The 26,466-nt window shown below is 35.4% G+C and overlaps 1 protein-coding gene across 2 annotated transcripts in view; it reads left to right on the top strand.

Annotated features, from left to right (window-relative positions):
- The window catches only part of LOC119784352 (rho GTPase-activating protein 6), a 99,568-nt gene that overhangs the window by 33,701 nt on the left and 39,401 nt on the right, over positions 1-26,466 (top strand). The window contains exon 1 of one of the 2 annotated variants that reach the window (XM_038286469.1): positions 17,944-18,281. The exons of the other annotated variant lie outside the window; for it this stretch is intronic. Coding sequence (XP_038142397.1) covers positions 18,237-18,281 — 45 coding nt within the window. The 5' untranslated portion in view covers positions 17,944-18,236. Of the gene's footprint in view, positions 1-17,943; positions 18,282-26,466 lie in introns of those variants that run through there. 2 annotated transcript variants of the gene reach the window in all.

Here is a 26,466-nt window from a genome sequence, read left to right on the forward strand (position 1 = left end):
GCATGCACCAGCGCATTTCTCCTCGTGCACGCTCTGTTTAAACGTTGCTGTTTCCATCGGTCATACAAGCTTACTTTCCAAAAGAAGATTTACAATTTTCCACTGTGTCAGACTGACCACCACTTATTTTGATGATCCACCTGGAAAAAGAAAATCCTTCGCTGTACCTTTAAATGTGGGGTTTTTAAACAGTTTTTTTGACTATATAATTCTTATATATATTTAAAATGATTTATTAAAAGTTGTTAGAATTGGCATACTGATTGCATTAGTTATGTTTGGCATCATTTTTGATCTGATTGTGTTATGCATTGATGATGCTTAGAGTTCATTTTCCATTTCACATTTGACAAAAGCATAAGTTTTGTCTTTTAAAACTCTTATCGTTTCCAAAGCTCATGAACAGAGCATTCCTAGAAGGCCGCCGTGTTTATACTGCAGACTAAATATTTATCCCGTGAGCAAAGAAGAACTGTTCGTTTTGCCTTTGGTAAAGGTTTGACTCACTGCAGAACAGGTGACTACACAACTACACAGACAATACATAACCTACATATGATGTTTATACAGTTATGTACACAAGCTCCACAGTACATATGGTGCATTGGCAGGTTCTGTGCATGCATATGCAGCAAAGTTATCATGGCAATAAAACAATATTGAAAATGAATTAAAAAAATGGGTTCCAGATTCTCATGTGAAACTTGAAAATAACAACAAAGCCTTATCTGTAGATCTCAATCTCTACTTTGTCCAAATAAAAACCAGTTTTATGTCCAAATTAAAAAAATGAGAATAATATGCAGAAAAAATCTGAGATATGGTATTCACTAAATTAAGGAGTCATGGTGCAAAAATCTAATATCTAATCGTTAGCTTTTCTAAAGAGAATAGGCTAAAGCTGTCCTCAGAATCCATCCATCCATCCATTTTCTGTCATGCTTATCCCAAGAGGGGTCGCTAGGGGTGCTGGTGCCTATATCCAGCTGTCTCCGGGCGGGAGGTGGAGTACACCCTGGAGAGGTTGCCAATCCATCACAGAGAATGTTAAAAAATGTCCTGAGAATGTTAAAATAAATGTTGCATGTGGACTGTTTTTTATTTAACTGCCTAGAATTTGTGTTGCTCCTAACATATTTCCACATTGCTGTTAACATCATAGTCAGAATAGAAGAACACCTGGTTGTGGCATACAGCCAATAAAAAAAAGAGAAAATAAAAGAGCTACAGTAAGTGTGAGCTTGTCACCACTGATAGGAAACTAATACACTGAAAAGAATTATGCAACATTATTGGCATTTACATAATCATATTTAGTTACTTTAACACAATTGCTTTATTGTCACATCTTGGTTGAGGTTTGGAGGACCCAAATGCAGAGGCAGAGAGGCTGAGGTGAATACTTGTAGTTTAATTATGAAAATGGTTAACAAAGGCAGTCCAAAAATCCAACTAAAAATTTAACTAACCAGAACCATGGAGACATCAAGGGAAAACGCGTACAAGGAGCCAGGGAGAGACGAGGTGAGACGACAACAGCGACGACAGGACCAACAACAACAAGGAACCAACAAGGAGTGCCTGCAGAGGGAGAGTATATGTAGCTGACAGACAAAGGGAGGGCTAACGAGCTGACAAGGAGCAGGTGTGAGAGGAGACAACGAGGGAGGCAAGGGGAAAGGAAAACACACACACACACACACACGAGGGCAACAGAGGACAACAGAAAAACATGAGAACATAAATCTAGAAATTACAACAAAACTGGAATTAAACCAATAAAACTAGAAAAAAAGGAGCAAAGTAAAGTACAACAGAACCAAGACCATGACATTTATGTCCTAGCCTGCTAACATAAAATAATTGTGTGAAAGTAACTAAATATAATTATGTAAATGCCAAAAACAGTTGCATTTTCTTTCAGTGTAGGATAGGAAACTGATTGGAAATATCTATGATATGGTTTATTAAATGATTCACGAAATAGACTAATCCTTGCTCTAGAAAAGGTTTAATATGTGCTCTTGTGTTGTTAATATTTACTGTTGCCAGGGAAAAAAAAGTACTTTTGTTTTACTAGACTAAAAATGCAAAAAAAGCTTAATTAAGAAATAGGAAGTAAAAGAAGGCACTAAGGTAGCCGTGGCTGTTATGAGTATGAGACAAGGTCAGAAATCTTCACAAAAAAAATCTTTAAAAAAATTGCTAAATCACTGCCAAATCTAAGGCAAACTGCTTTAGGATTCAATGGCAACCCTCAGTTTATATTTTAAAACTAGTTATGATTAATTTGGCTAATTTAGTGCAGGAATTGGTGAAAAATCCCACAGTTCAAATAGCACAAGTTGTAGTTCCTAGCTTCTATTCCTTCACCTTTCATAGAGTGAGTCATTGCTTAAGTCCTTGAGGTGGGCTATGCCTATGTGATTATGGAAAACAATTAGCTCCTACAGTGTGTGCCAGGGGAGAGGTTTCTATGCTAAATGGGCCATCCATAGGAAGCATCCAGCTTCCTTTTCCTACCTCCTTCCTTACTGCTGGGTCTATTTGATCAGCGCTTAATATAAACGCTCCTGCACTTCCACTTTGGCTTTTACATTAAGGTTCGTTTGTTTACCCAGTTTGAAAATAAGGCAGTGAAAAATATAAAGCAGTCAGTAGCTGCATTTTCATCACAAATCGTTGCCATCATCCTCCTGTTATTTCCTGTTGTCCTTTTTTTTTTTTTTATCTTTTATGGTTACATCTGGTTGTTGATCATGTGACATCTAAAAAGGGATTCTGTTGCATTTTTGCTAATCAAACCAATCTGATACTGTTGAAAAGAAAGTGGGAAAAAAAATGAGAATGATGAGTTAAATTTGTAATTGCTAAATGTGCATTTAGATCTGTTGAACTGTTACAAGAATTTGATACCAATATGGTAATTATAATGTATAGACTATTGTAATGTTTTTGCCATATCGTCCAGCCCTAGTTTTGAACAATACTTAGATATAAAGTGTAGATTCACCTGAGATTTTCACTTAAGTGATTAAATGTAATCCAACATACATTGAAAACAAAAACTTTGATCTAAAGCAAAACCAAAATGGGGATATGCTTGATTTACTCAAAAGAGCAAGACTTGTTGGTCTATTTGCTGGTTGTTCCTGAATCAGAATGGAGACTTGCTATGAGAGGTCATGGGCTGATCCAGAATGCATACACAGACTTTGACATTTGAAGTATACAGTATCACATTAGACTACTTTTATTAACCATTTTCCTTAGACTAGAAAGAGATAAAATAGCAGGAATAATCAAAAATACTTTCAAGATGTAACATTTTAAACTCAGGCTTCACACTGAATAAGAGGATTAACATTTAAAATTGTAAATCTTAATCTTTAATGTTACAGAAAACCTTTGACTATTTGAAATATTTAAATCAGCAAAGTAAGCACATAAGAACAACTTGAACCAATACTGGAAACATTAGGACAAGATTTTAAGCTAATTGTCAAGGTCAAAAGTATTTATAGTTTGGAAATTTTCTGATATAATCTGCATGGGAAAAGCTGTTTTGTTTACACCGGAAAGTTAATTGAGGTCATTCTGAGGTGACCTGGATAAAAAGCAGCTCAGGTCAGCACAATGTCAGAAAATGGTTCACTACGTGTTTAACAGGTTTGGCTTTGTTCTTGTACTGACCCGAACATTTGTGAGAGAAGCTGATTTGCATGTGGAGAAAGTGCAATCGTGAGCAGTCTGTACTGAATACAGGTGGAAACAAGCATAACAATGCAGCTAGTTTACTCACTATATACATGGCCTTGCTTTCACTGGAGGGCCTTGATTTAATCTGTCAAAACATGATCAAGCAGGTAACAGGGAGGCTTTTTCTGTTTTTTTTTTTTGCTTTACATAAATAAAGTATAGATTAGTGCTGATTAGCTAATTAGGGCTAAAACGATTAATCAGTTATTGAAATAATCGTCAACTAATTTAGTAATCGATTAATCGTTAACTGGAGCATAGAGACTGTAAAACATGCAACATGCCTTTAGCTGACAGAGCAACCTACTTAGAGTAGTAATTATGCCAACATTTTAAAAATTATATAAACATTTAGCATTTAAGATAAAAAAAAATAAAAAATCAATCAAAAATTGATTTCGAAAAAAGTCTTCTTTAAAGAAACTGTGGCTGATTATTAATCAATAAAGCGAAAAAATAATCAACAGAATAATTGATTTGCAAAAGAATTGTTAGTTGCAGCCCTAATTCTAATACATAATATAGAGTGCAATACATTAATTCCTTTTTTTGTTGTTGTTGTTGTTTTAATCACATTTAAATATTTCAGATCACATAAAAAATTTGCTAAAATCACCTTTTAAATTATAATTTTCCCCATTTCACCTTGCATATTAACATAAATTGAGCCACTTTAGAAGTTTAACATAAACCCGAGAGATCATATGGCAGAATCTAACACAGATCTAGTCCTGATTTTTACTAGGCCACCTAAAACATTTACTTATTTCGAGGCAAACCTTTGCATTTGTCTTTTCAGTCCTCAGAGTGTTCCTCATTTGTTATCTTATTGCTGAATCATGAACACTGACTTAAAAAAACAAGAAGAATCATAGATTTATATGTGGCCCCTGCTTCTCTTGCTACATCCTGGATGAGCAGATCTTCTCTTAGCTATATCTAGGGACAAACAGCTTTAAATCTTCAAATGTTAAGAAGTAACTTCTAAAGTTGCTACCGAATGTAAGGGGATGGGAATCGGACAGGACTGAAGCTATAAGTCTCCTGTTTGTTTAACATGGTCAAACTTATTCCAAACATCCAACTTTCCAAACCTCAGCGTATTAACAGCCATTAATACATTGAAAGTAAAAAAAAATCATGATGGCAGATTCCTAAACACAAGCCCTTAGGTAGGAACACACACTCAAAGGGATAAAAAAAACTGTTTGGACACATTTTCCTAAAGAGATGCTCTTCATCTTGAGAAAGCTGAGCCAGCAAACGAACATCACGTAATGTAATATCTTATTCTGTGATCCAAGCTATTGCAAACCCCACTAGGTATTTAGAGGTGGGACCTTTTACTCGCCAGGCAGTATAATCAGAGCAAAAGATAGGAGTGCGATGTAAAAGGTTTTGCCATAGATGGTATGATTCTTGACATTTAACTTCAGGCCAACCCATTTAAAGATTGATTGATTAATCATTTAATTTTCACAACAATATGCATGCATGTAAGTTTTCGGTGATTTAACAGAAGATATATTTTGTGCTTGTAGAAAATGCATTGCAGTGCACTGATATGCAATTATTAACCTAGGGTTATTTTGGAAAATGTAGCTTAATGTAGCAGAGATAAATTTGTAGAACAGGACTGGGGTGACATTTTAACGATCAGAGCGCTTAAAAATAGCATTAATGCTCAATTATTTTGTTCCTTTCTTACACTTTCTTTCTTTAGAGTTACAAATTTTAATGTGTACCTGAATTTTATGTGATAGATGTGGAAGTGGATCACAAAGCATGGTCTTATTAAAGAAAAAACAAAACGTTGAAAGGTGTGATAAAATCAATCTTTGAGAAAATATTTTCTACAGGTGTTAATATACCTCAGAAAGATTTTGGAGGTGTCTGTCTATGAGATGGAGATTGATTACTCATAGTTCTTTGTAGAATAGCTCCATTATTATATAGCAGTTATGGCTGCTTTCATTCTAAAGACTCTTTTTCCTAGTCTCTGAACAATCTCCAGGTACGGTAATAGCCGGACTATACAACTATTTTCAAAGGTTGGAGTATTGTTTTAAACTTTGACAGCATGTTCTCGCTGACCTGTTTGAATATGAATATTTTTATACCTTTTGTTCATTATTATTCTCTACCAAACCCCTCTGGTCTTCACAGAAGAGCTCGATTTATACTGAGAATAAAACACCTGGACAGTGCAGTACCATCTTAAGGCAATTTGTTGCAAAGTTTTTTATTTTAGGGTAAAATAATAGCACAGGCTGAATATATATGGATTTTACACTAGCAAACCAAAACAATCTATCTATTGTGAAAACATACTAAAACATGATTTAATGTGAAAACTTTAGGAGAGAATAATATTGTAGCCAAGCATGATAATACATCAGTGATAAAACAGGTCATTATTGGCTTATGAGGCATAAAAACACATTCGAATACTAAATGGAGAATGTAAAACCATGTGTCATAACGCACAGCGTCATCAAAATCCACACATCCTTGTTACTGTGATGTCCAAAGCAGCAGGAGAGATAAGACACCATGGCAACAGTCGTTGCAGAAGACGTTAAGGAGGCGTAGGAGGTTGACGACAGTGATGGCTAGTGTGTGTTGAGGGGCTAAAGCTGAGAGACTAAATATGTTTGTCTGAAAAAAACTGCATGAATTATACAGACATTGCCATTCAGTCACCCTTAAATAATCAGGTGGTGTTTTTGTAATGCACCTGGGCTCCATCTGAATGGTTCCCTTTCTAATTATATCCATGGAAACAACGCAGGTGTTCAGAAAACATGATTATATATTATCATTAAAAGTAAAAAATATCTAAAGAAAATCATCATTTTTAAAGTGAATCAGTAAAAAATAAATCAAAAACGTATTTACTTAAAATAATAATAATAAGACTAAAATAATAATAAAATGTATTTACTTAAAAAACAAACAACAAAAAAACTGACTAAACTCATAATTTTTTATATATTTATCTATAATTATTTATCTATAATTTACATAGACTAAAATATTCCTGGCATTTCTGTCTTTATATGTTGTCAATTATGCCCTACAGTCAAAAAAAAAAAAAAAAAAATGTCAATGTCTCAGTTAATATCCGGCTGTATTTACTGTCTTATTTTACGTGACAACTTTATAGCTTAGGACCCTATTAAAAGAAGAACTATGGAGGAACTGTAGAAACTATTTTAGGTCATTTTTATGCTTAATGATAACTTTTTGTATTTATGTGGATATGTCTAAAAACCAACATACATTATAGGATAATTGAATTAAAAAATAAAAGCCTTCAAAACATACTTTACTATCAATTGCTGGCTCTATTTATAGATTAAACTAAATCAGTTTATAAGATTCTGGATATTTAGAGAATGAGAGCTGCTCTAAGATTGTGTTAGATCTTAACCTGATTTGTCTCAGAAGCTGGTTTGGGTCCAGGAATGATGTCAGCACGCTTGAAGTAGCTCTAGTAGCAAAGATTAGAGGCCTCCTACAAATTTACAAGTAGGATTTGCCAAGATTTGGGTATTTCGCTGCATTTCTCTCTATGTGATACTCCCAAATCTTAAAGGAACGCTCTCAAAGAAAATACTGCTGACATTTAGTCAGTGCTGCTTCTAGACCAGGTAGAGTATTTGAAAAAAAAAAAAGACTAATCGAATGAGACAACATTTGTCCAGTCAGTTATTTTCTTATTTTGATTTATGATCTGAAGCTTTGGTTTTATATTACTACCTAAGTTATAATTGGTGTGGTTCTATGCTGCTGTAGCACCCCTAATCTAAAGTTATTGTATAATTAAGAGATGGTAATCCTTGTATCTTGGTTGTTTTGAGTCATTTATACTAATTTCGTTCCATCTTTTTTTTAACTTTTTTTCCCTTTTGTTTTATATTGTTAAAACACCTTACAGTACAGTATTTTATTGTTTATCTTTTAACTTTTCACTGGTATGTTTTTCTTATACATTTTTCTAAGGTCCACATTTGTGTGACAATTTTTTTTTCTATAATCTTTTTGCTGCTGTAAACACCAGAATTTCCCCATTGTGGGACAATAAAGGGATTTTTCTATTCTATTTATTCTACTAAGACAATTTCTATATACTGTTTCTGTTTTTTCTTTTTTTGATGTTGACCAATCTCTCCAAACCAAACAGAAACTTGCACATGAAAATCTATATAGAAAAGCTGGTTCTGGATATGAGTCTTGCATGAGAAACCATGGCTCACATAAAACCATTTAAATCCCATTTCTTCCACATTCTGATGCTCATTTTTTCAGTAAGTTGTCTTCAACATGTTCAGAATTCCATATTACTGGCTAATTTTGCTATATATAGAGAGAAGGAAGAATCAAATAGACATGATGATCTAATGAAGTTTTTCTAAACAAGAAAGATGAACATGCATCGGCAGAGGACTAGTTAAATCAAGCGTGTTTAAGCCAGACTACAACCACAGTGGATCCCTATACATCAAAGCCCGGAATTGGACATCACAGCTCCTGTCAACTGAGCCCCCTTATGGAAAACTGACACAGCAATATTAGTGAATTCACAGGAAGAAATCCGTCAACCAACCAGCAAAGAAAAAGAGCTGACTGGAAAGTTTGCATCAGCTGTGACAGAAGGGTATAAGGTCACATCAGCAGATAACAGGAACAGCGGTAAGAAAGGCTGGTATTACCACTGAAAGAAGATCTAGCCTATAGGAACTAAAACATGATTGAGTTCCTCATCTGAAATATTAGTGAAAGCATTAAGGGCTTTTTTTTGTTCAGTAACTCCTGATTGTTTTTTATAGAGACCTTGGGTTATAAGAAGATACATTCAATGAAAAGCTAATTGATTACAACTCCATTACCATTGAAGTTAAAAAAGGGACACTACTCAGTCTCCACATATTTAGCATATTGAATATTCAAGCTATATACGTCCTGTAAAGCAATAAAACTAGAACTAAATCTTTCTCATTATTTAGTGCTACCCAATAATGAAACATCCTTGCATTATATCAGAGGAACGTGAAGACATTGTTGCTTAGCTTTTTGAAGGATATTAGTTCTTTTAAAGCTCAAGATGTTTATTTTGGGGTGCCCCAGACTTTTGAAGGAAGGGTAAGTAAATACCATAGTAAGATCAAGAGATCTGACCAATGCCTTCAGGTAGAAAAGCTACAACTTATGAGTCCGTGGGATTCAAAGAAGTCATTTTACTGTAAAAATGGAGGAAACTTTAAACCACCCTGTTCTTGCTGTCCAGGCAAGACCAGGGAGAGAAGAAGTCTCTAATAACCCTTACATGTCACCACTGACTCTTTATGCTGTTTATATGAATATGTTGTGTATAATTTAAAGGAGATTATTTAAGTTTTACTTTAATGGAAAGAGGATAAGAAGGGATGCTGTCAGGTCAAAGAAAAAAAGAAAAGCCCTGACATAAGTTTATGACAAAAAGCGTAAATTTAATTATTCGGGTACCACAAAACTTATTTGGCATAAACAAAATTCAGTATCTCACTAAAACATAAAAAAAAAACCCAACAACTATAAGGCACAGATGTAGATTGTGGTTTGAGGACCCAAATGCAGAGGCAGGGAGGCGCAGGTGAGTATCTTGATGATTTAATGAACTTTTCACAGAAAACAGAGGCAGGAAACCAAAAATCCAAAAAGTCAAGCGTGAAAAAAAGTCAAACAAACCAGAAACCATGGAGACATCAGGGGGAAAAAAATCATGATGAGGAGGACTCAGAGAGACGGAGTTGGAGGAAGTTAGACGAGGAACCAGCACTGAGGAACTGCATAAGGAATCTATTTATGGGAGACTGAACAAAGAGAGGACTAACGAGCAGATTGGGAGCAGGTGTGAAGAGAGCAGACAGGAAAGAAGCTAGAGAAAAAGGAGAACACAAGGGGGCAGCAGAGGGCAACAAATAAAAACCTGAAAACTGAAAAATAACCAGAGAACACAACATAATAAGAATTAAACCACTAAAACTAGAAAACATGGAGCAAAGTAAAACTGAATACTCAAAAGAAAACATAACAGAACCAAGACTGTGACATACACTCTACCATGTGATGTAGGATGGTTTAAAAAAAAACCCATCTGTTTAAGTAAAAATAAAACTGAAATTGAAATGGATCATCCACTGTGGAAAGTAAATATACTGGTAAAGATTTTCAAAACATATTTAAATCTAATTGAAATGCTGTAAGGGGAATTCAAAGTGGCTGTACATGCAAGAGTCCCCTTTCACATCTCAGAACTTCCCCAGATCAATGTAAGAGATTTATTGGTGGCTTCTTATTGGAGTCATTTCCACCAATGAAACTCAATGGGAAAATCTGTACCCCAGAGTCAGAAGGAAGAGTGAAGAGACACAGACTCCGAGCTGCTTGAGATCCAAAGTAAAGTTCCAAAGTCATTCATTGTTTTCTGCAGGCATTGGTGCAACATGTTTTATCAAGTCTAAACTGAGCTCTGCTTGGAAATTTTAGAACACTTCACACCTTCTTCCCCTAACATGCTTTATGCAGATGTTGATTTTATTTTCCAGTAGGACTCGACACCTACCCACACTGCCAAAGGGACAAAAATTATTATTAACATGCTTATTTATGTACGCATTGGTGCCTTTGACTTTCTTTGACTCTGCTAATGTGTTATTTCTGTGTTTTCTGCTGGTAATTCTTTTTGCATTCTCTGTTTCTCTTTACAATGTGTGACACATGGATATGGTAACTCTTTGGATGTCCATCTTTTACCGTGAAGAATGTTGTTCAATAGTTTTTAATTCTTACTTAAGGATGTCCTCTGTTTTTTTAAACAAACGGTGCAACATGAAACCCCAGACTAGCACTGCAGATGTTGTTAAAGCAAACTGGGTTTCCATTACACCTCAGCAGAACCACAAGCTTATCAACTTCTTACTATGTAATTAACATAAAAGGAGTCTCAATCATTTGTTTAGGGTACTCTGTGCCAGTAGAGAGGTGTGCTGGCCAGGTAGCTGACTATGGAGCAAAAAAACAAAATGTTCAAACTCTGTAAAACTTGCCCTCCCTCTTTAATTTCAAAGTATTTGTAAAATATAAGATATCCTCAATGAGTGCATGTATAGTATGTGAGCCAGTGGCGGCTTTAGGGCTGACATTTTAAATTTGATGACCTCTTTGTTGTTGTGACTGTCCTATGACTTTAATTCACAGTAAGACAAGCCTTAAAAGTTCTCAACGTCTTACATCTCAAAACTTTTCTATAGGACTATTATGTATCCATAAGAATTTGTTCCTCTTCACACTTAGGTTCAAATTATTTTAGGAAGGAGAATCTTTCTGGTTTCCATTTGAAGCTATTGATCTTCTTCATGTTAGTATATGCATAAAAACCATTGTGACCAAAGCGAAATCCACTGAAAGCTGTTTTTCTGACTGCTCTGAAGCTATTCAAAATTTACGTGCATTCAAGCAAGTCTTATCTGAGTAGATCTGAAGCTTCCTAGTCTGTTCATTGTTGCAGGTCCTTCCACTTGTTGCGTTTTCAAAACATTGCATAACTTTCATCAACCTTAAGCCCTCAGGAATGACATTTTTCAGACAGGGTATGCAGTAGGTAAGTGTTTCCTCAACATAAAAAGAGCCATAGTGCATTTAACAAATGATCTGCAGGTATGGGCTGAATAAGCATGATCAAATGGACTTTGGAAGTAGATGAGAGTTAAATGGCAAAGCAGGACAAATCCCAGAAATTCTCCTCTTGCATCCTCCAGCCTGTCTCTTTTCTGTTTTCCCTCCCCTTTGGCTTTCTGAACTGAGCATAAAGATTTAGGACAAGTGGGGCGGCATGTTGATTGAAGCATCCAGATTGAATCCAGACCCATGCCGTCGTCACTTAGTGTGTGCATGATTGTGCTTGTGTGTCCTGGATTTGAAAGACTCAGTGATTCGACTATAAAAAAGAAAAAAACAAGTAATTTCTGCCAGTTGAGGGTCATATCTGGTGTTTAAGTGAAGTCATACACCCTGAACAAGATGTAATTGGTTTGTTTTCTTAACTTTGCATCCACTCTTTACCTTGCAATTTAATTGGAGAGCGTATGTCTGCAGTTTTCCCTCTTTTTCATCTGTGCGCACAAACACATGCACACATTCCCTAGTTCTGAGGTCATCTCCCCGAGCTGCTTTGTGTAGCTCCTGCTGTAAATTGGTTTACATATGCTCGGAGTTTACCTTCCACGCTATCCATTTCGCCTCACTTCTTTAGAACACTTTGTAGTATTGTCTTGTAAAAATGGAGTTCAAAGTGCAACATCAGAGAGAACGAGATAAAAAACACAAAGAGCATAAACTAATAGGGTGGAAAAAAATGTGGTTGCAATGTCATAGTCTTCATCTTCCACTATATAAATGAGAGAAAAAAAAGACAAAAATCTATTCAGGTTATATAATGCAAATTCATAACTGGTCAATGGACTCTTGTTTGAACATAAGACAATAATTAAAAACAGAAGAGTGTTGAAACAAAGAGAAACAAAAGATAAAGCTGAAAAAGAAAAGTGTTCAAAAGGAATGGGAAGAAGACAATGCCGAATTAATCTCACCCCTTTGCTGAAAAAACTGAAGAATTACTCTCTATAAATATATTATTAGATAATGTTATCAACTATATCCATAGCAATAAATAGCAAAAGTAATGAGAGTATTAGTTGTAGTACTACTAATAATAACCATAGTAGCATCATTTATCAGTTTATATTAATATTCAAACAATACTACTATCAATCCTATTTTATCACCATTATTGATAAGAAACACAACTTTAAGAAACCAAATAGCAATTGAATCCAGGCAAACTGATAACCTAGTTCTCAAATAATGCCTTAGAAGTAAACAGTTTGCCCAATAAATTTCACGATTTAGATTATTTGTTGCATATAATTTCACAGATCTGCAAAAAACAACCCGATGCTTTATAATGTGTATATCTGCCAGGAGAATGTACAGTAAATCTCTAAAGAACATAAAATATCAAACGGGTGCTAAAATTTTAGATACAGCGGATATAAAAAAGGTTGTTAATCATTTTAAAATAAAATCTCTCTTCGGTGCAATCAATATTCTGTCTAGTTCAAATGAAAAAAGCTGATCTGTTTTGTGGAATTTGACAAGAACTAAAAGGTGCTTATAATCTACATGTTACAATAATCTGCTGGGGATAACATAATCTCACATTATGAATCCGAGTTTTGGTCAAATATTAAAAGTCAAGATGTGAGACTGAAAATTATTCAAATGGTGCTTTCAGCCGCTTTTTAAAGAAAAGCTTCCAATCTTAATGTTATTTACTGCAAATCGCTTTGGATTATCTTGTCTGTCAACAGCGCTATGTAAATAAACTTCCCTTGCACTCAACAGTGCATTCATTTCGGGTTGAGCACACTCGCACAACCTTCATACATTTTTTACCTTTTAAGAAAACATTCTTCATCCTGGAAATGATTATTTTTATTTTGAATCATAGCAACCATTATTTAGATTTATTCTAAGTGCCTTCTTGTGTTGCTAAGGATGTTTGGTCAATTTGGTTGAATTGCAGCCACCATAAAACATTTTCATCAACTGATGTGTGGGCTGCACTCAAAAAGCGCACAGATGTGTAAAAAGCTACAATAATGCATAGTTTCGTAGCATATGTATGCTTAATACAGCAAGTGTGCATATCGATGGATTATTTTAGATGTCTTGCATTTAATTAATATGCTTTTTTTCTGCAGCAAAATTGTGCACATCTGAAATTGCTGTGAAAATTCTAAAAATCTGGGAAAGTTGGATTAGAATAATAAAAAAGCAGTTATTCAAACTAGCAATTCCCTGAGCTGCAGGAGTGTTATTAAACAAAGACGTTATTCACATAGTTCCATTATTAAAAAATGTTCACAGCTTCTACCATGCTTGGAGTTTTAATTCTCCATCCTCTTAGAGACAGAAATGTTGCCTTCTCAAAGCTTGCGACAGTTTGCTTCGTGTTTAATAAACATATCAAAGGGCCGCACAGATTTTTCCCTGTCATTTACTGGTCCTTCCTAAACCACTTTAACCCAAATACTTTCCAGTTAATGGAGTGATTTCACAACTCAGGCATCTTGCTTTTGGAAAGATGCTGCACCTTCCAAATAAACAATCTTGTAAAAAGCCATATAAGATTTTTGCTGGTACGGTTAGCTGAGCTCATAATTCTCATTAAAAATGATTGGCAAGGCTAAAGTTTGAAATTGAAAATGATTTTAGCAGCATGGCAATGTGAACCTTTTGCATTATTACTTGTACTCTAATCTGTAAATAGTTTTAGACGCTAAAGCTTATGCCAGCATTGTTAACCGTCCACTTGGCTGTTGCCAAGTGGGGTTGATGGTTGCAGCTGGAAAAAAAACAGTTTGCATATAAAGCTGTGATTTTTTTTGAGCCAGATGCAAATCAAAACAATTTGCTCGACATTTTAAGACCTTTGCTGCCCAAGGCAAATTGTAGCTTAGTTTCATGTCTGTTTAGGATACAGCTATTTTTATTTTGCACCACTACAGTATGTGCAGTATATCACTCATACTCATTGGAATATTTTATATCAAGATATCTCCTGCAGCAGAAGAAAATAAGGCTTTCATGCTAAAGTCAAATTCAGAGATGGATAATCCAGGTCCAGAAAATAAAAACCCTGCCTTGTTTCCCTTCATCCTGTTAACTCAACCAGGTGATTAGCACCTCAGGTGATTAGTTTGCATTGTGGAGCTGGAAAGGCAGATGGTCGGAACTGAACTCTGTACAGGCCTTTTACTTTCTGGACCTGGATTATCCACCTCTGGTCAAATGAGAAACAATGTTCATATGAGCCTGCAGCTGACTGAGGAACATATTCTTTTTAACCCTTTATAGGGCAAGTTATAATGTTTGGTCACTTGGTCACTCAGTGAGGTCTAGATTTTTATCTAGACATTCGGACATTCAGCAAAGATACCGATACATGGCAGTACATGTCATTTTGGCATTTCACCAATTAAATTAACCCTTTAATGATGTGTTACTACTGTAAATGAAGTTGAGAAAAAGTTACATTGAATTAAAAACTTAACTGTAAAAGTTATAACCTAAATTTAAAAAGTAAAAACTACAAGTCCATTATCAGTACTAATGTTCCAAGTAGGGCTGAAACAATTAATCGGATTAATCGTCATAAATCAATTATAGAAATAATCATCAACTAATTTAGTAATCGATTAAGACCCTAAATCGGTCTAAATCGAGACCCTGAAATATTCCTTTAGCTGACCGAGCAACCCACTTAGAGGTATAGTTATACCAGATTGTAAAAAAAGTATGAAAACTTTTTGCATTTAAGATTAAAAAAGTGGAGAACTTTTAGTTTTACCCGGTTTAATTACATAAAAAGTCTTCTTTAAGGAATATTTTGCTATGGGATGATTAATCAATTAATTGAAAAAATAATTGACGCATTAATCAATTTGGAAAAAGATTGTTAGTTGCAGCACTAGTTAAAAGCCTATAAAAAAAAAAAAAAAAACTTTGGTTAACACTTTTTAAACATATTTTAAAGTAATAAAGTCTTTTTCGATCCTCAAATTACACTGTTGTCTTACAAATGTTGACATTCGAAGTATTTTGCTCAAAAAAGCTATAAAGTATTAAAGGGCCTTGGAGCTTTTGCTCCTTAAAGATTTGTTTAAATTAATTAATTAATTAAATTTGAGCCTGAATCTACAAATTAGTATCTAATAGCTCCAAATGCAAATTCTACATTGAGGATCCTCTTGGTGTTGCAGAAGATACAGTAAAGACTCACATTTGTATCTATTTTGCAATCCCTATGAAGATCACATGTTTCTAAGACACTTTACAGAGTAATTAACCTGTAATTTTCTCAACACAAATAGCACAAAGCAGAAAAACAACTGTTTGGTTTTGGACCAGGCATTGTTTTGATTGGTGAGTAATTTGTTTAGTCAGTGTGGTAATGCTTAAGCCAAATTGCCTGCAGCTGTTGATCAAATATCTAAAAGCAGACCAAAGCAGCGAAGCATTGCACCTAAATCTCGGCGAGTCTGATCTAAAGTGTATGCAGCTTTTCTAAGTCCATATCAGGACAGAAATGTTACCTATTTTTCTGTATGCTCTTGCAAAGCTATTAATGCTTCTACTCATTTAGTCACATTACAGCAATAAACAATGCCTTTTATTGGTGTTTTATATGATCAACACTTTGTAGTAATTTATTTTTTGGAGGAAAAAAAAACAAAAATTGAAATCAATACTTCACTCTGATCCCAAATGTGGTTTGTTCTGTGAAGACATTTCAAAGGGGGTTTGTTAAGAAAAACTGTTTATAAGTTACACTAATATTTTAGCACAATATGCAGCGTTATGTGTTTTTAATCACATTAAAAAAGGCACTAAAATACAGCGAGGGTTGTGGTTGTCAATATAAAAACACGAGGAAAGAGTCAAGTGGTATCAAAACTTTAGAAGCCCTCTCAAATAATTCACAAATTGAGTAAAAAAACAGGTAAATGTTATTTGTTATGGTCATAAAAAGATTTGTGGTAATTGCTCACATTCTTAACCACTTTCTGCTCCGGTTTGATTCAATCTTATGTTCCAAACTTGCAACACTCTAAACCTCATTTAGACAAGATCTGATAAACCCATCCTGTAAAAAAAAACAAACAGGTTCTCTTTCTTTTGTAATCTTATAACACCACACGTGTTTTCATGATGCCAGTGTGAGATACCCACAGACTCCCTTACAATACATCACAGCAGCTACTTTACAGCCCAGTCAGTTCTCTGGAGTCTATCTGTTATCTCCCTCTTTCAGAATAAGCGTCCCTTTTAACTTCTCTGCATTCTTCAAATGGTTTTGGCTCCAATCTGATAAAGAGGAAAAGATTCAAGCTTTTCTTGCTTACTGACTCATTCACACATTTAGTAGATTGAATTATAAGAAAAAGAGCACGGTGTCCAACTCTGAAAAGGGAAGGAAAAAAAATATAAAAATAACAAAAGAAAGCAGATGGTTTCCATTAACTCAAGCGTTTATGTGTGCGTGTAGCGCTGGCTCGTTTCTCAGCAGCCATATCCCTGATGAAATCAGATTTTGCCTAACTTCTGCTTTTATAATGAGGCTGAATGTAAGTGGAGTATTTTGACATAGTTGCCTAATACTGGTTCGACGTGAAGTATTACAAAACCCATGGATATGTTTGCCCTTCTGTTTAGGATCTCAAAGTGGCAGATTGGTCCCTTTTAAGAGTGTATTTAAAAAAGAGGGGGAAGCTAATAAACTACAATGGCTGCTGGTAATTACATCTGAAGAATCTGCATCCAGTTTGGCTCTGTGGAGTGCTTGGTAAGCTTATTTATTTCCCCAAATCCTTCTACCCAAAGAACCTTGTTACACCTTACAAAAAGAAGGTTGAATAATATATTTTCCACTTGATCCAACTAAAGTAAATTTAATTTATCCAGAGTAAATCTTTAAAAATTTTTGGGGAAATTCTAATACTGCTGCTTTTCCATGTGGAGTGAAGTCTGCTTCCTAAGCAGCCTTCCTGCATGGGGGTTTCTATGCACTCCAATCTTATCAAGAGCAGAGCCCCATTTGTGGGTCAGTGACATGAAAACATTTGAGCAGCCCTGCTGTTGATAATCAGAGAGCTGCTTCTCACTCAAGTGCCCCTCCCACCCCTCTCCTCTTGTATTTTTGTTTGTTGGAGGGGGGCTTACAGTATGAGAAAATGAAATGGGGGAAAAAATTATGCCAGCCTTCAAAATAAAAGCAAAGAAAGACGCAACTTTTAAATTTAATCTTAAACCTGACTTCATACATATGGAAAATTGGTTGTAAACTAATTAAAATAAACAGACTAAATGCTTTATTTATATAACTGCAGCTTTAAAAGTAGCGTGTATGGCAAAAGCAAGCATGCAAAATGTTATTTTCACGAGTAAAAATTGACATCTTATTGTATTCTTGGGTTAAAAAAAGAGAAGTACGTTTTATTTTGAAAATCTCTGCAGGATACTTCATGGTCAGCAGTGCAAACTTAGCTCTATCGTCGCTTGCCTCTTCTCTCCACTCCAGCATCTGCTTTCAGAATCTGCGGGGCGCGCAGTATGGATCCTTTACGCATGACGCACCGCAGTGTCCTTTTCTGGGCAGTCGGTTTTTTAACACGCGTGCCCTAGTGTATTTTATAAAGAAACTCAATTCCAAACTGCATTGAAAAAAGAAGAGAGTAAAGTAAAGTGAATCACGGATACTTTTTTTTTTTCCACATTAACGCACCTACACTTTTATGGACTGTGGATGTAATTTATTCTCCAACATTCCTCCTTCATTCTGACTGCCTGTTTTATGTGGAGATTTTTTGTCGATGATGGGTGACTCGGTGTTTCTGGACAGGCAGACCTCATATCTTGTAAGTAGTCGACCAAATAGATTGAACTGTCTCAAAATCTGAGCGCATTCATCCTCTCGTCTTGACAGTTTGCGTGCGCGGAACTGCCTGTTGCTTTGCAGACTCCAAAGCGTTGTTTGTGCAGGAAAATAAATTAGTGCAAAGTTAAACTTGTTGTTAGCATTTTATTTATAGTTATTAATTTGATTATTATGAATTTTTGTTGGAATTAAACTGGATTTCATCTTAAATGTGGCTCTAAGACAGAAATGTGAAAGAAAGCAGAGCCAAAGAGGCCCCAGCTTGCTCAAACTTCCTGTCATGGAACGTCCTAAGTGACATGTAGTGCAAAGAGCAAGTATGCATCCAGATGACACGCAAGACCACACATGTTTCCTGGCTTGAAGAGAATACTTTGTTTTGTTTTTTTTTTTTTTTTTTTTGCATATTGGAAAAGATGCAGCAAGTTCATAGTAAGGCTGCGCAAGAGAAACAGGTGTAGTGTTACAGGCTACACCCTCAAAGCTTTGGTTGTAGAAGGATGAAGGCAAAACATACAGATATGGGTCAAGGCTATGTGGACCAAAGAGTGTTATGGTGAGAACTCTGCTTCCAAATGAAACATTCAGCAGTTTTCTCTGTGCAGATTTGTCTATTTGGCATATTTCTGTCAATACCTGGAAAAACCAAGGTTATGAGAAACAACAGATTGCCCTCAGAGCTGGCTTATTTTAAATGGATGTGTGGTTTGAAGAAGACGTTGTTGTTGTTGATATGTTAATTACCCAACTCTGCACAATTTGTGCTTAGGGGGCAGCTTTTGAATAAGTCATGAATCTGTTGCTCGCAGTTTTATGCTGAATATTCCATGTCTAATCAACAGGAAGCAACTTTTCTGAGTGCTGCTATTATTATACAAGCTGAAACCACTAAGTCTCCCACTGGGGATTCTGAGTTGAAAAGAATGCTGTATTTACGGCTAATAATAATAATAAAAAACCCTACTTTCATACATCAAGAGAAAACAACCCATTTGGAGTGTGGCCCTGAGGTGGCCAGTAAAGGTAAAGTTGGAAATCCGATTGCAGTTTCCAACTCTGTGCTAAAATTGTGGCTTATTTTGGCATTTTAGAAAGTAATCTTTTAGTTTGTTTAAAAACAGCATGAGAAGTAATTTAACCAAGCATCCCCACTGATTTATGTGTATACAAAGACCAAGACAAGGACTCCTACTTGTGTTTAATCATCCTCCCCTTTCTGATCCCCATCATCCCACCTCCCTTACTTCCCAGGGGTGAGGTATTCTCAGCTGCTTGTTTCAGTGCTCTTTCTGCTCCTCATGAGCAATCTTTCTGTGGCTGGAAGTTCCCTATAAAACATCAAGCCATGATTGGAAAACAATACAAATTTTCTTTTCCTTTACAGGCACAATGCCGTGTTTTAAATGAGGGCTTTGCAGCTGAGCTGTGTGGTGTGGAAGCTTTGCCACACTGCCCACAGTAATGTGTCTAAAATCCAATACAGGCCTTTAACTCAATGTAATTGTCAGCTGTGGTGCATGTCATCATCCTAGAGAGATTACGTTTGATGTATCTGGATGTTCCTTTGTTGGGCTGAGATTCTTTCCTCCTCTTGTCAGCCTAATAAAACATTGAGGAAACTCTTGCCGAAATCTTCCTGATTAGTCCTACCGGGAAAGACTTTCTAATCCAATAAGATGACTAGTAGCAGCAGATAAAGGGAGATTTATTGACCCTAAATTAATTATTCCCCTGTGTTATCATACCCTCTTAGTATAAAAGTTACCCAGAATCAAATATAGATTTGTTAGATAAACAAGCACCTGCTCTACTCTGCCTGGCCTGCAAAAAGGGAGGGAAAAAAAGTATTCTGAGTTTGAGTTAAAGCTCAGAAACTACTGTAACTTGTGCATTTTATATTATTTAGAAGGGTAAATATCAAAATTTTGCAAAAATGCTCATAAGTATAAGGAATTTTGCTTGCATCTAACTTGGTTCACCATTCCATCATATGCCAGCAATGCTCTGCAGGGTTTATATCTGGACACTGTGGAGTAGGGCTGAACAATTTTGCCAGAGATTTAAATTGCGATCATTTTCAACCAATATTGCGATAGCGATTTTAATGGGATTTGTTTCCATTGCATTATGCACATGTGTGTAGATGATTCACTACAGGTTTTCAGTTTTTTTCATGACCTTTACTGTAAATTCGGCATGAAAATATTCTTAGTTCTACCTTGATGCATAGACCTCCATGTTAGCTACAACTCTCTCTTGCCTACTGTTTGATGGCAAACCTGCTTTAAGTGTATTACCGCCTCCTAAAGGGCTGGAGGGGGGATTTAGTGTCTTATTAAATGCAATGTGACTAAATAAATTTTATCTTCAATTTGTAGGTTGCGCTTTTTTAAATTGCAATTATGTTGCTGTGTGAGGGATTTGCACAAACCAGCCAGAAAACCACTGAAATTTTTCAAAAAAGTCTCAATTTATTCCAAAAAAAAAGTGTTAAAAAAAATGATAAACTGGGCCCAAAAAACAGAGGTTAACAAAACAGAATTCAATTCAGGCTTTAACACAAAGAACTCAAACACAAACTGACCTAACAAACAAGACATGACGGAACTTAAATAGTGGCTGATCAGACCATTGTTGACACACAACAGGGATAACTGACTATCAAACTAACTAAAAAATCTACTTAATTAAACAGATAAATATTGGCCAGACACTAAGTACTTTTTAAATTTAACTAATTAACAAAAATACCCAAACTAAGAATATTTAAACAAATGATAAACAAATTCCCCTCTCCATTACAAATGGTTCGACTCGCTGATTAGCCTGCAACAACTAATTGAGGAAAACTGGAGCTCATTGCAGCCCTCCACCAGCAGATCCCAAGGAAACTGGCAACTCAAAGAAAAAATAAATTAATCAATTGCATCTTGAGAAAAAAACAACCTGACAAATAAAGTTAACTAAGTGTGTGCACTGCAAAAAGCTAACTTAAAGTCAGGCTAATTAAAATAGATGAAATTTGCAACTCATTTTGAAAATGAAAAATTTAAAAATTTAGAATATACTGTGGTGTATAAAGGCCAATTAATGCTTCTGAGGCATAGCCTCTGCAGCTGTCAAATTTGTCTAAAAATGATCCTGACTACGCGTTGTACGGTCGCAAACCCGTATGCCTTTCCGGCTGTCTGTGTGGTCGTCCTTCTCATTTCAGTGCCCGGGCGTGCCATTTTTAACAACCGAGGAACAATTAAAACTACGACGAAAGGTTAATCGGTCTTTTTGCCAACTCCATTAACAGAACCTATTCCTCTTCAATGTCTAGCAACTCTAGATCATCTCCGTGACCGTGATATCTTGCAGAGGCGCAATCGTTGTTTTGGAAGATAAACACTCCTGCCGGCACGGCTAAAGTTCTCGCTAGTTCTCAAATACTGTAGGCTCCCCCTAGCGCTTTGGCGGGCAGCTGCTGTGTGTCCCTAGAAATTCCAGACCGACAGTGCAGAAGCATAACAGCAAAACTGGTTCGCAACCAGACCCAAATGGCATTTGATGTGTGCGGTTGCAAAAGTATAATCTTCCTGTTATCCTGCATTAAGTACTGTAACCACAATGTGCAAAATGTGACACGATCAACAACCTTCTGCACACAGACTGCGGTACTTAAATATATTCAGAGTCATTTTAAGGTCCTCAAAGTTTGTTAGAAAAAGATCTGGTGAACCACCATTAGCCTGATCCTATTTATTCACAGCAGGATGGTTTCATCCTTTCATGCCATTTAATGCTAAATTATAAACCATAACATAAGAATAACCCAGCTGGATGTAATTGGCTGGACATAGTAGATTGTAGATGCCCATAGGTTTCAATGTATTTATTAGATAGTAAAATTATTGGTCCATATTAACCTTTAAATCTTTAACCTTAAGAGCTGTTTAACAAGGATTGGGCTCCCAAAAGTGTCAATTATGTTGCTAGATTCAAAGGCTCATATCCAGTAGCCAGTAAGGTTTATCTTAATGCAGTGGAGCGACACCCAAATCCTTTAAGCTGCTCTTTTTCCAAATTGCAACAGAATTATAAAAGAAGTGGTCAATCTGGATCAGCTGAGCAGGTTGACTGCATGTGCCTCTAGATTATTATTACTGTTTATCATTATCAGCTAACAAGCTCCCTCATAGGCATTAAGTTAAGGTATATTACTTGATATTCAAACCACATTTAGTGTTAGTTCAGGTGTATATATTTTATTCAACCTGCTCGAGACATAAAATTTGATTTTCCAATAACGCCAACAACTGTGGGCTCTAAACTCAAATTATGTGATTTTGATCCATGTGCACCAGTTTGCTGTCTGGCTGTCACAAGAGAAATTTATGAACAAGACAGCCTTGTGGAAACCAAAGTCTGGAGAGCAGCCAGCCCGCGCTGCTAGTTTGCAAATAGTCAAATCGAAGCTGCCTTTGTCTTGAACCTTAGCTCTTTGTTTGGAAGTGTTGGCTGTTTGTTACAAGTGGTTCATTCTATAAAAAGACTTATTTGGATAAAGGGTTTTCAAAAGAGACTGCTTTTTTTGTAGAGTGCATCAACAACTTCAAGGTCTTAAGTAGGCTGCAACTAACGATTCATTTGCCATTTGATTAATTTGTCTCTTATTTTGATTAATTGATTAATAATCGGATAGCCAAAGATTTTTTTTAAAGAATTATTTTAATGAAAATTAAACCAAGTGAATCTCAAACTTTTCCACTTGAGGATTTGGATGTTATCATCCCAATAAATGTCCGTTATTAATGGTTATTAGTCCCATAGAATGACTTCAGATTGTGCCTTCTACCTACCAGTAGTCTCAGTGGGTTGCTATCACTGAATTAATCCTAATCCCAACCCAAAGGTAATTCCTTTTTTACCCACAGAATGAATTCATCTATTTATATGTGTGATCTGAACATAATTTTGCTATTTCTTCATCTAAAAAAAAAAAAAAAGTTTATCGGCATGTCGCTCATATCAAACAAACCCCTCTCAAACAAATTTGTTTTTAAACACCGGATTAAATTCGTGTGCCTGCAACTTGTGGAATTCACTTGAAGTAAAGCTTTAAAATCGCAGCTTTATGTTTGTTTTTTTAACAAGGCTGTAAATAAATCAGATAAAAAAAAATATAACGTAGGTAAATAGAAAATGAAACTTAATGTTTTTTTTATATATGGCCGAAGTGGCTATAATCAGCGATAAGCTGCATAATATTAGCCATAAGAAACCTACCAGAAGGTGAAGGAGGTGCAGCCTGGAGCCATTCTATGGGAATCATAACCGCTAATAACGGCCATTTAACTATTGCTCACATCCAAAGCCACTTTCTGAATAGAGTATATTGACAGATGAGTTTATTTATTTATTTAAATGTTAATAGATTTTTCAACAATCTTCAAGATTACTGAACTGAAAGACCATTAGATATCAAGTTTACAGTTTGCCACAAGCAAAATAAAAATCAATAATGTTAAATATGATGAGACAAAAGTAAACTTTTGACTTTAGATGTAGTAAACAGAAAAAATCTAGAATATATCATAACCATAGTGAAATGTGGTGGCAGTTGGATGCTGTGCAAAACTGTTGTGACTGTCTGTGAATTCACCCCATTAAGCAAGACTATCACCTTAAACAGGCAAAGCTTTTATGAAATAGTCTAGGTCAGTATTCCTGAATGGTCCATGCTACCTAATTTCAATCAACTTCAGTGTTTGAATTACTTGTTTATTTAAATCACTATTGAGGCTGCATTGAAACCTGCAGAATTAGAAATCTGGAATCTCAAGATTTATATCCACTGGTTGAGTTCACTGCATATTCACAGAATGATTTACTGTATTTTCCGGACTATAAGTCACTACTTGTTCCCCACGCTTTGAACCATGCCCCTTATAAGAAGGTGCAGCTTTTCTGTGGACATCAAATTTGAAAATGGAAGAATAAGGGGCTAATTTTCATGTAGCACAAGAACAGGATAGCAGCAGGCACAATAGAGAACAAATGTTCCGAATTCACACATTTTGACATTTATTTGCCGCATTAAACCTGTTGAATGAAGAGACAGAGCTCAACTCCCGCAGAGCTGAAATAAAGAGCCAACAAAGCATGATTCCTACCATCAGCTCATTTTTGCATGTGCAACCAGATATACATCTGGAATAATGTAATTATGGTGCTAAAAGTATTCATTTCTATTTCTAAAAAAATTCTAATACACATCTTTGAAAAATGTTTTATGACTTTTCTGAGACAAATGTGATGCTTTTTACATTTTCACTGTTAAACTGTTTGTCTGACATCATTGGACATACTGAGTATAGTCCTAAAAAAGATGACAAAACCATGTTTATCTGAATTTTATTTATTTATTTCTTTAGGTTACCCACCATATACCATAATGTTAACACGAAAGGAAAACATAAAACTCAAAAAGGCTAGATTTATGCTCAAATCCAAACTCGAAAAAGTTTGCTCCCGGAAGTGGCGTAGGATCCCATTTCCAGGAACATATCGGGCTCAGAGAAGTAATTTAAAAAAAAGGATTTTAAAGCCTTTATCTCCTCAGGAAACATTATTAAATTTGAACACATTATAGTTTAATACCCCTACTATTTTTAGGGAGGGAAAAATGTAATTTAGGTCTTTTTTACAAAATGTATGTAAAGTAGCACATGCAGAAATGACCTACTGATACAGATCATGCTTATGGGATGGATCGGTTAGTGATAAGCTCTGTCTTTCATTAGAAGCTTGTCCTACTGCAAGTCAACAAGCTAATGGTTGCTAGCATTCCTCTTCCTACCTACTCCACCACCGAATTGTATTGCCCGCCCTGCAGCATTGGTTGGCAACAGTTCAGTAGATATTAGTGGCTTATAGCCTATGTTTCACATATATGCATGTGTCCAAAAAATAATAATAAAAACAAAATAAATAAATAAATAATGGGCATGGCTTAGAGTTAGGTTCGCTTAATAGTCCAGAATATACAGTATATTTCCAAACATTTTTAAAAAGCATCTAATCGAAGTCCAACTCCCTATTACAGGCTACAGTTGGTTGGTTTCTCACAGAAAATCTTGATATAATCAGAGATGGCAAAAGTACTCACTTTCCGTACTTGAGTAAAAGTACAGATACTTGTGTTAAAAAATACTCTGGTAAAAGTGGAAGTACTGATTAAACTTCTTTACTCAGGTAAAAGTAACAAAGTACAGGCTTGTAAATTTACTTAAAGTATAAAAGTAAAAGTAGAAACCACTTTTTTCATGCCGTTGCCTACATTTTAAATGGATGTCTGCCAATAGGACTAGATCTCCGTTGTGTTCATTTTCAATCATCTCGTTGTCCATACTACAATGCTAACGCCACCGCCACCAAGCTGCAATGATTTGCCGCGAATGAATACCGCCAAATCTGTCGATTCATCTTGTAGTGGTGCGTCAAATGCAACGTAAATTCCCATCCAATCAGACTGAATTTGGTATTGATGACGTGAAAAATAATAACGGTAACTCCATTGAAATGATTCAAAACTAAAGTAACGAGCCAATTTTTTAAACTGTAAGGAGTAGAAAGTACAGATATTTGTGTAAAAATGTAAGGAGTAAAAAGTTGCCATAAAAATAAGTAGTAAAGTAAAGTAAAAATACCAGAAAAATCTACTTGAGTACAGTAACAAAGTATTTGTACTTTGTTACTTCCCATGTCTGGATATAATCCATTGTTTTGATTTTTTGATTGATTGATTAACTTCATTGGTCTCACAGTGGAGAACTTTACTCGTTACATCAGCTCAAATACTCAAAGGAGAAGAATGTGCCCAAGGAAGAAAAAAGGTGCATGGAATATATACAGTATATACAGTGTGTCCACATATGACAGCTTTTTTCTTTTTAATAGTAGGATCATGATACAGGGTTATTGCACAGTGTGTTTACAAGGGTATTTATATACATTTTTTTATTTATATATAAAGTTATTGCACTGGGTGTCAAATATAGGGAAACAGGTTATTTCATAGGGTATCAAATTGTAAATTGCAAATTATACATTGCATAAGTAATTGCCGTTGTTCTCTTGTGTAGTGTAATGTAGTGTTTTGTGTTAATTATGTGAGATGA

The sequence above is a fragment of the Cyprinodon tularosa genome, unplaced genomic scaffold, assembly GCF_016077235.1.
Source record: "Cyprinodon tularosa strain WSP-4 unplaced genomic scaffold, ASM1607723v1 ctg1, whole genome shotgun sequence".
NCBI lineage: Eukaryota > Metazoa > Chordata > Actinopteri > Cyprinodontiformes > Cyprinodontidae > Cyprinodon > Cyprinodon tularosa.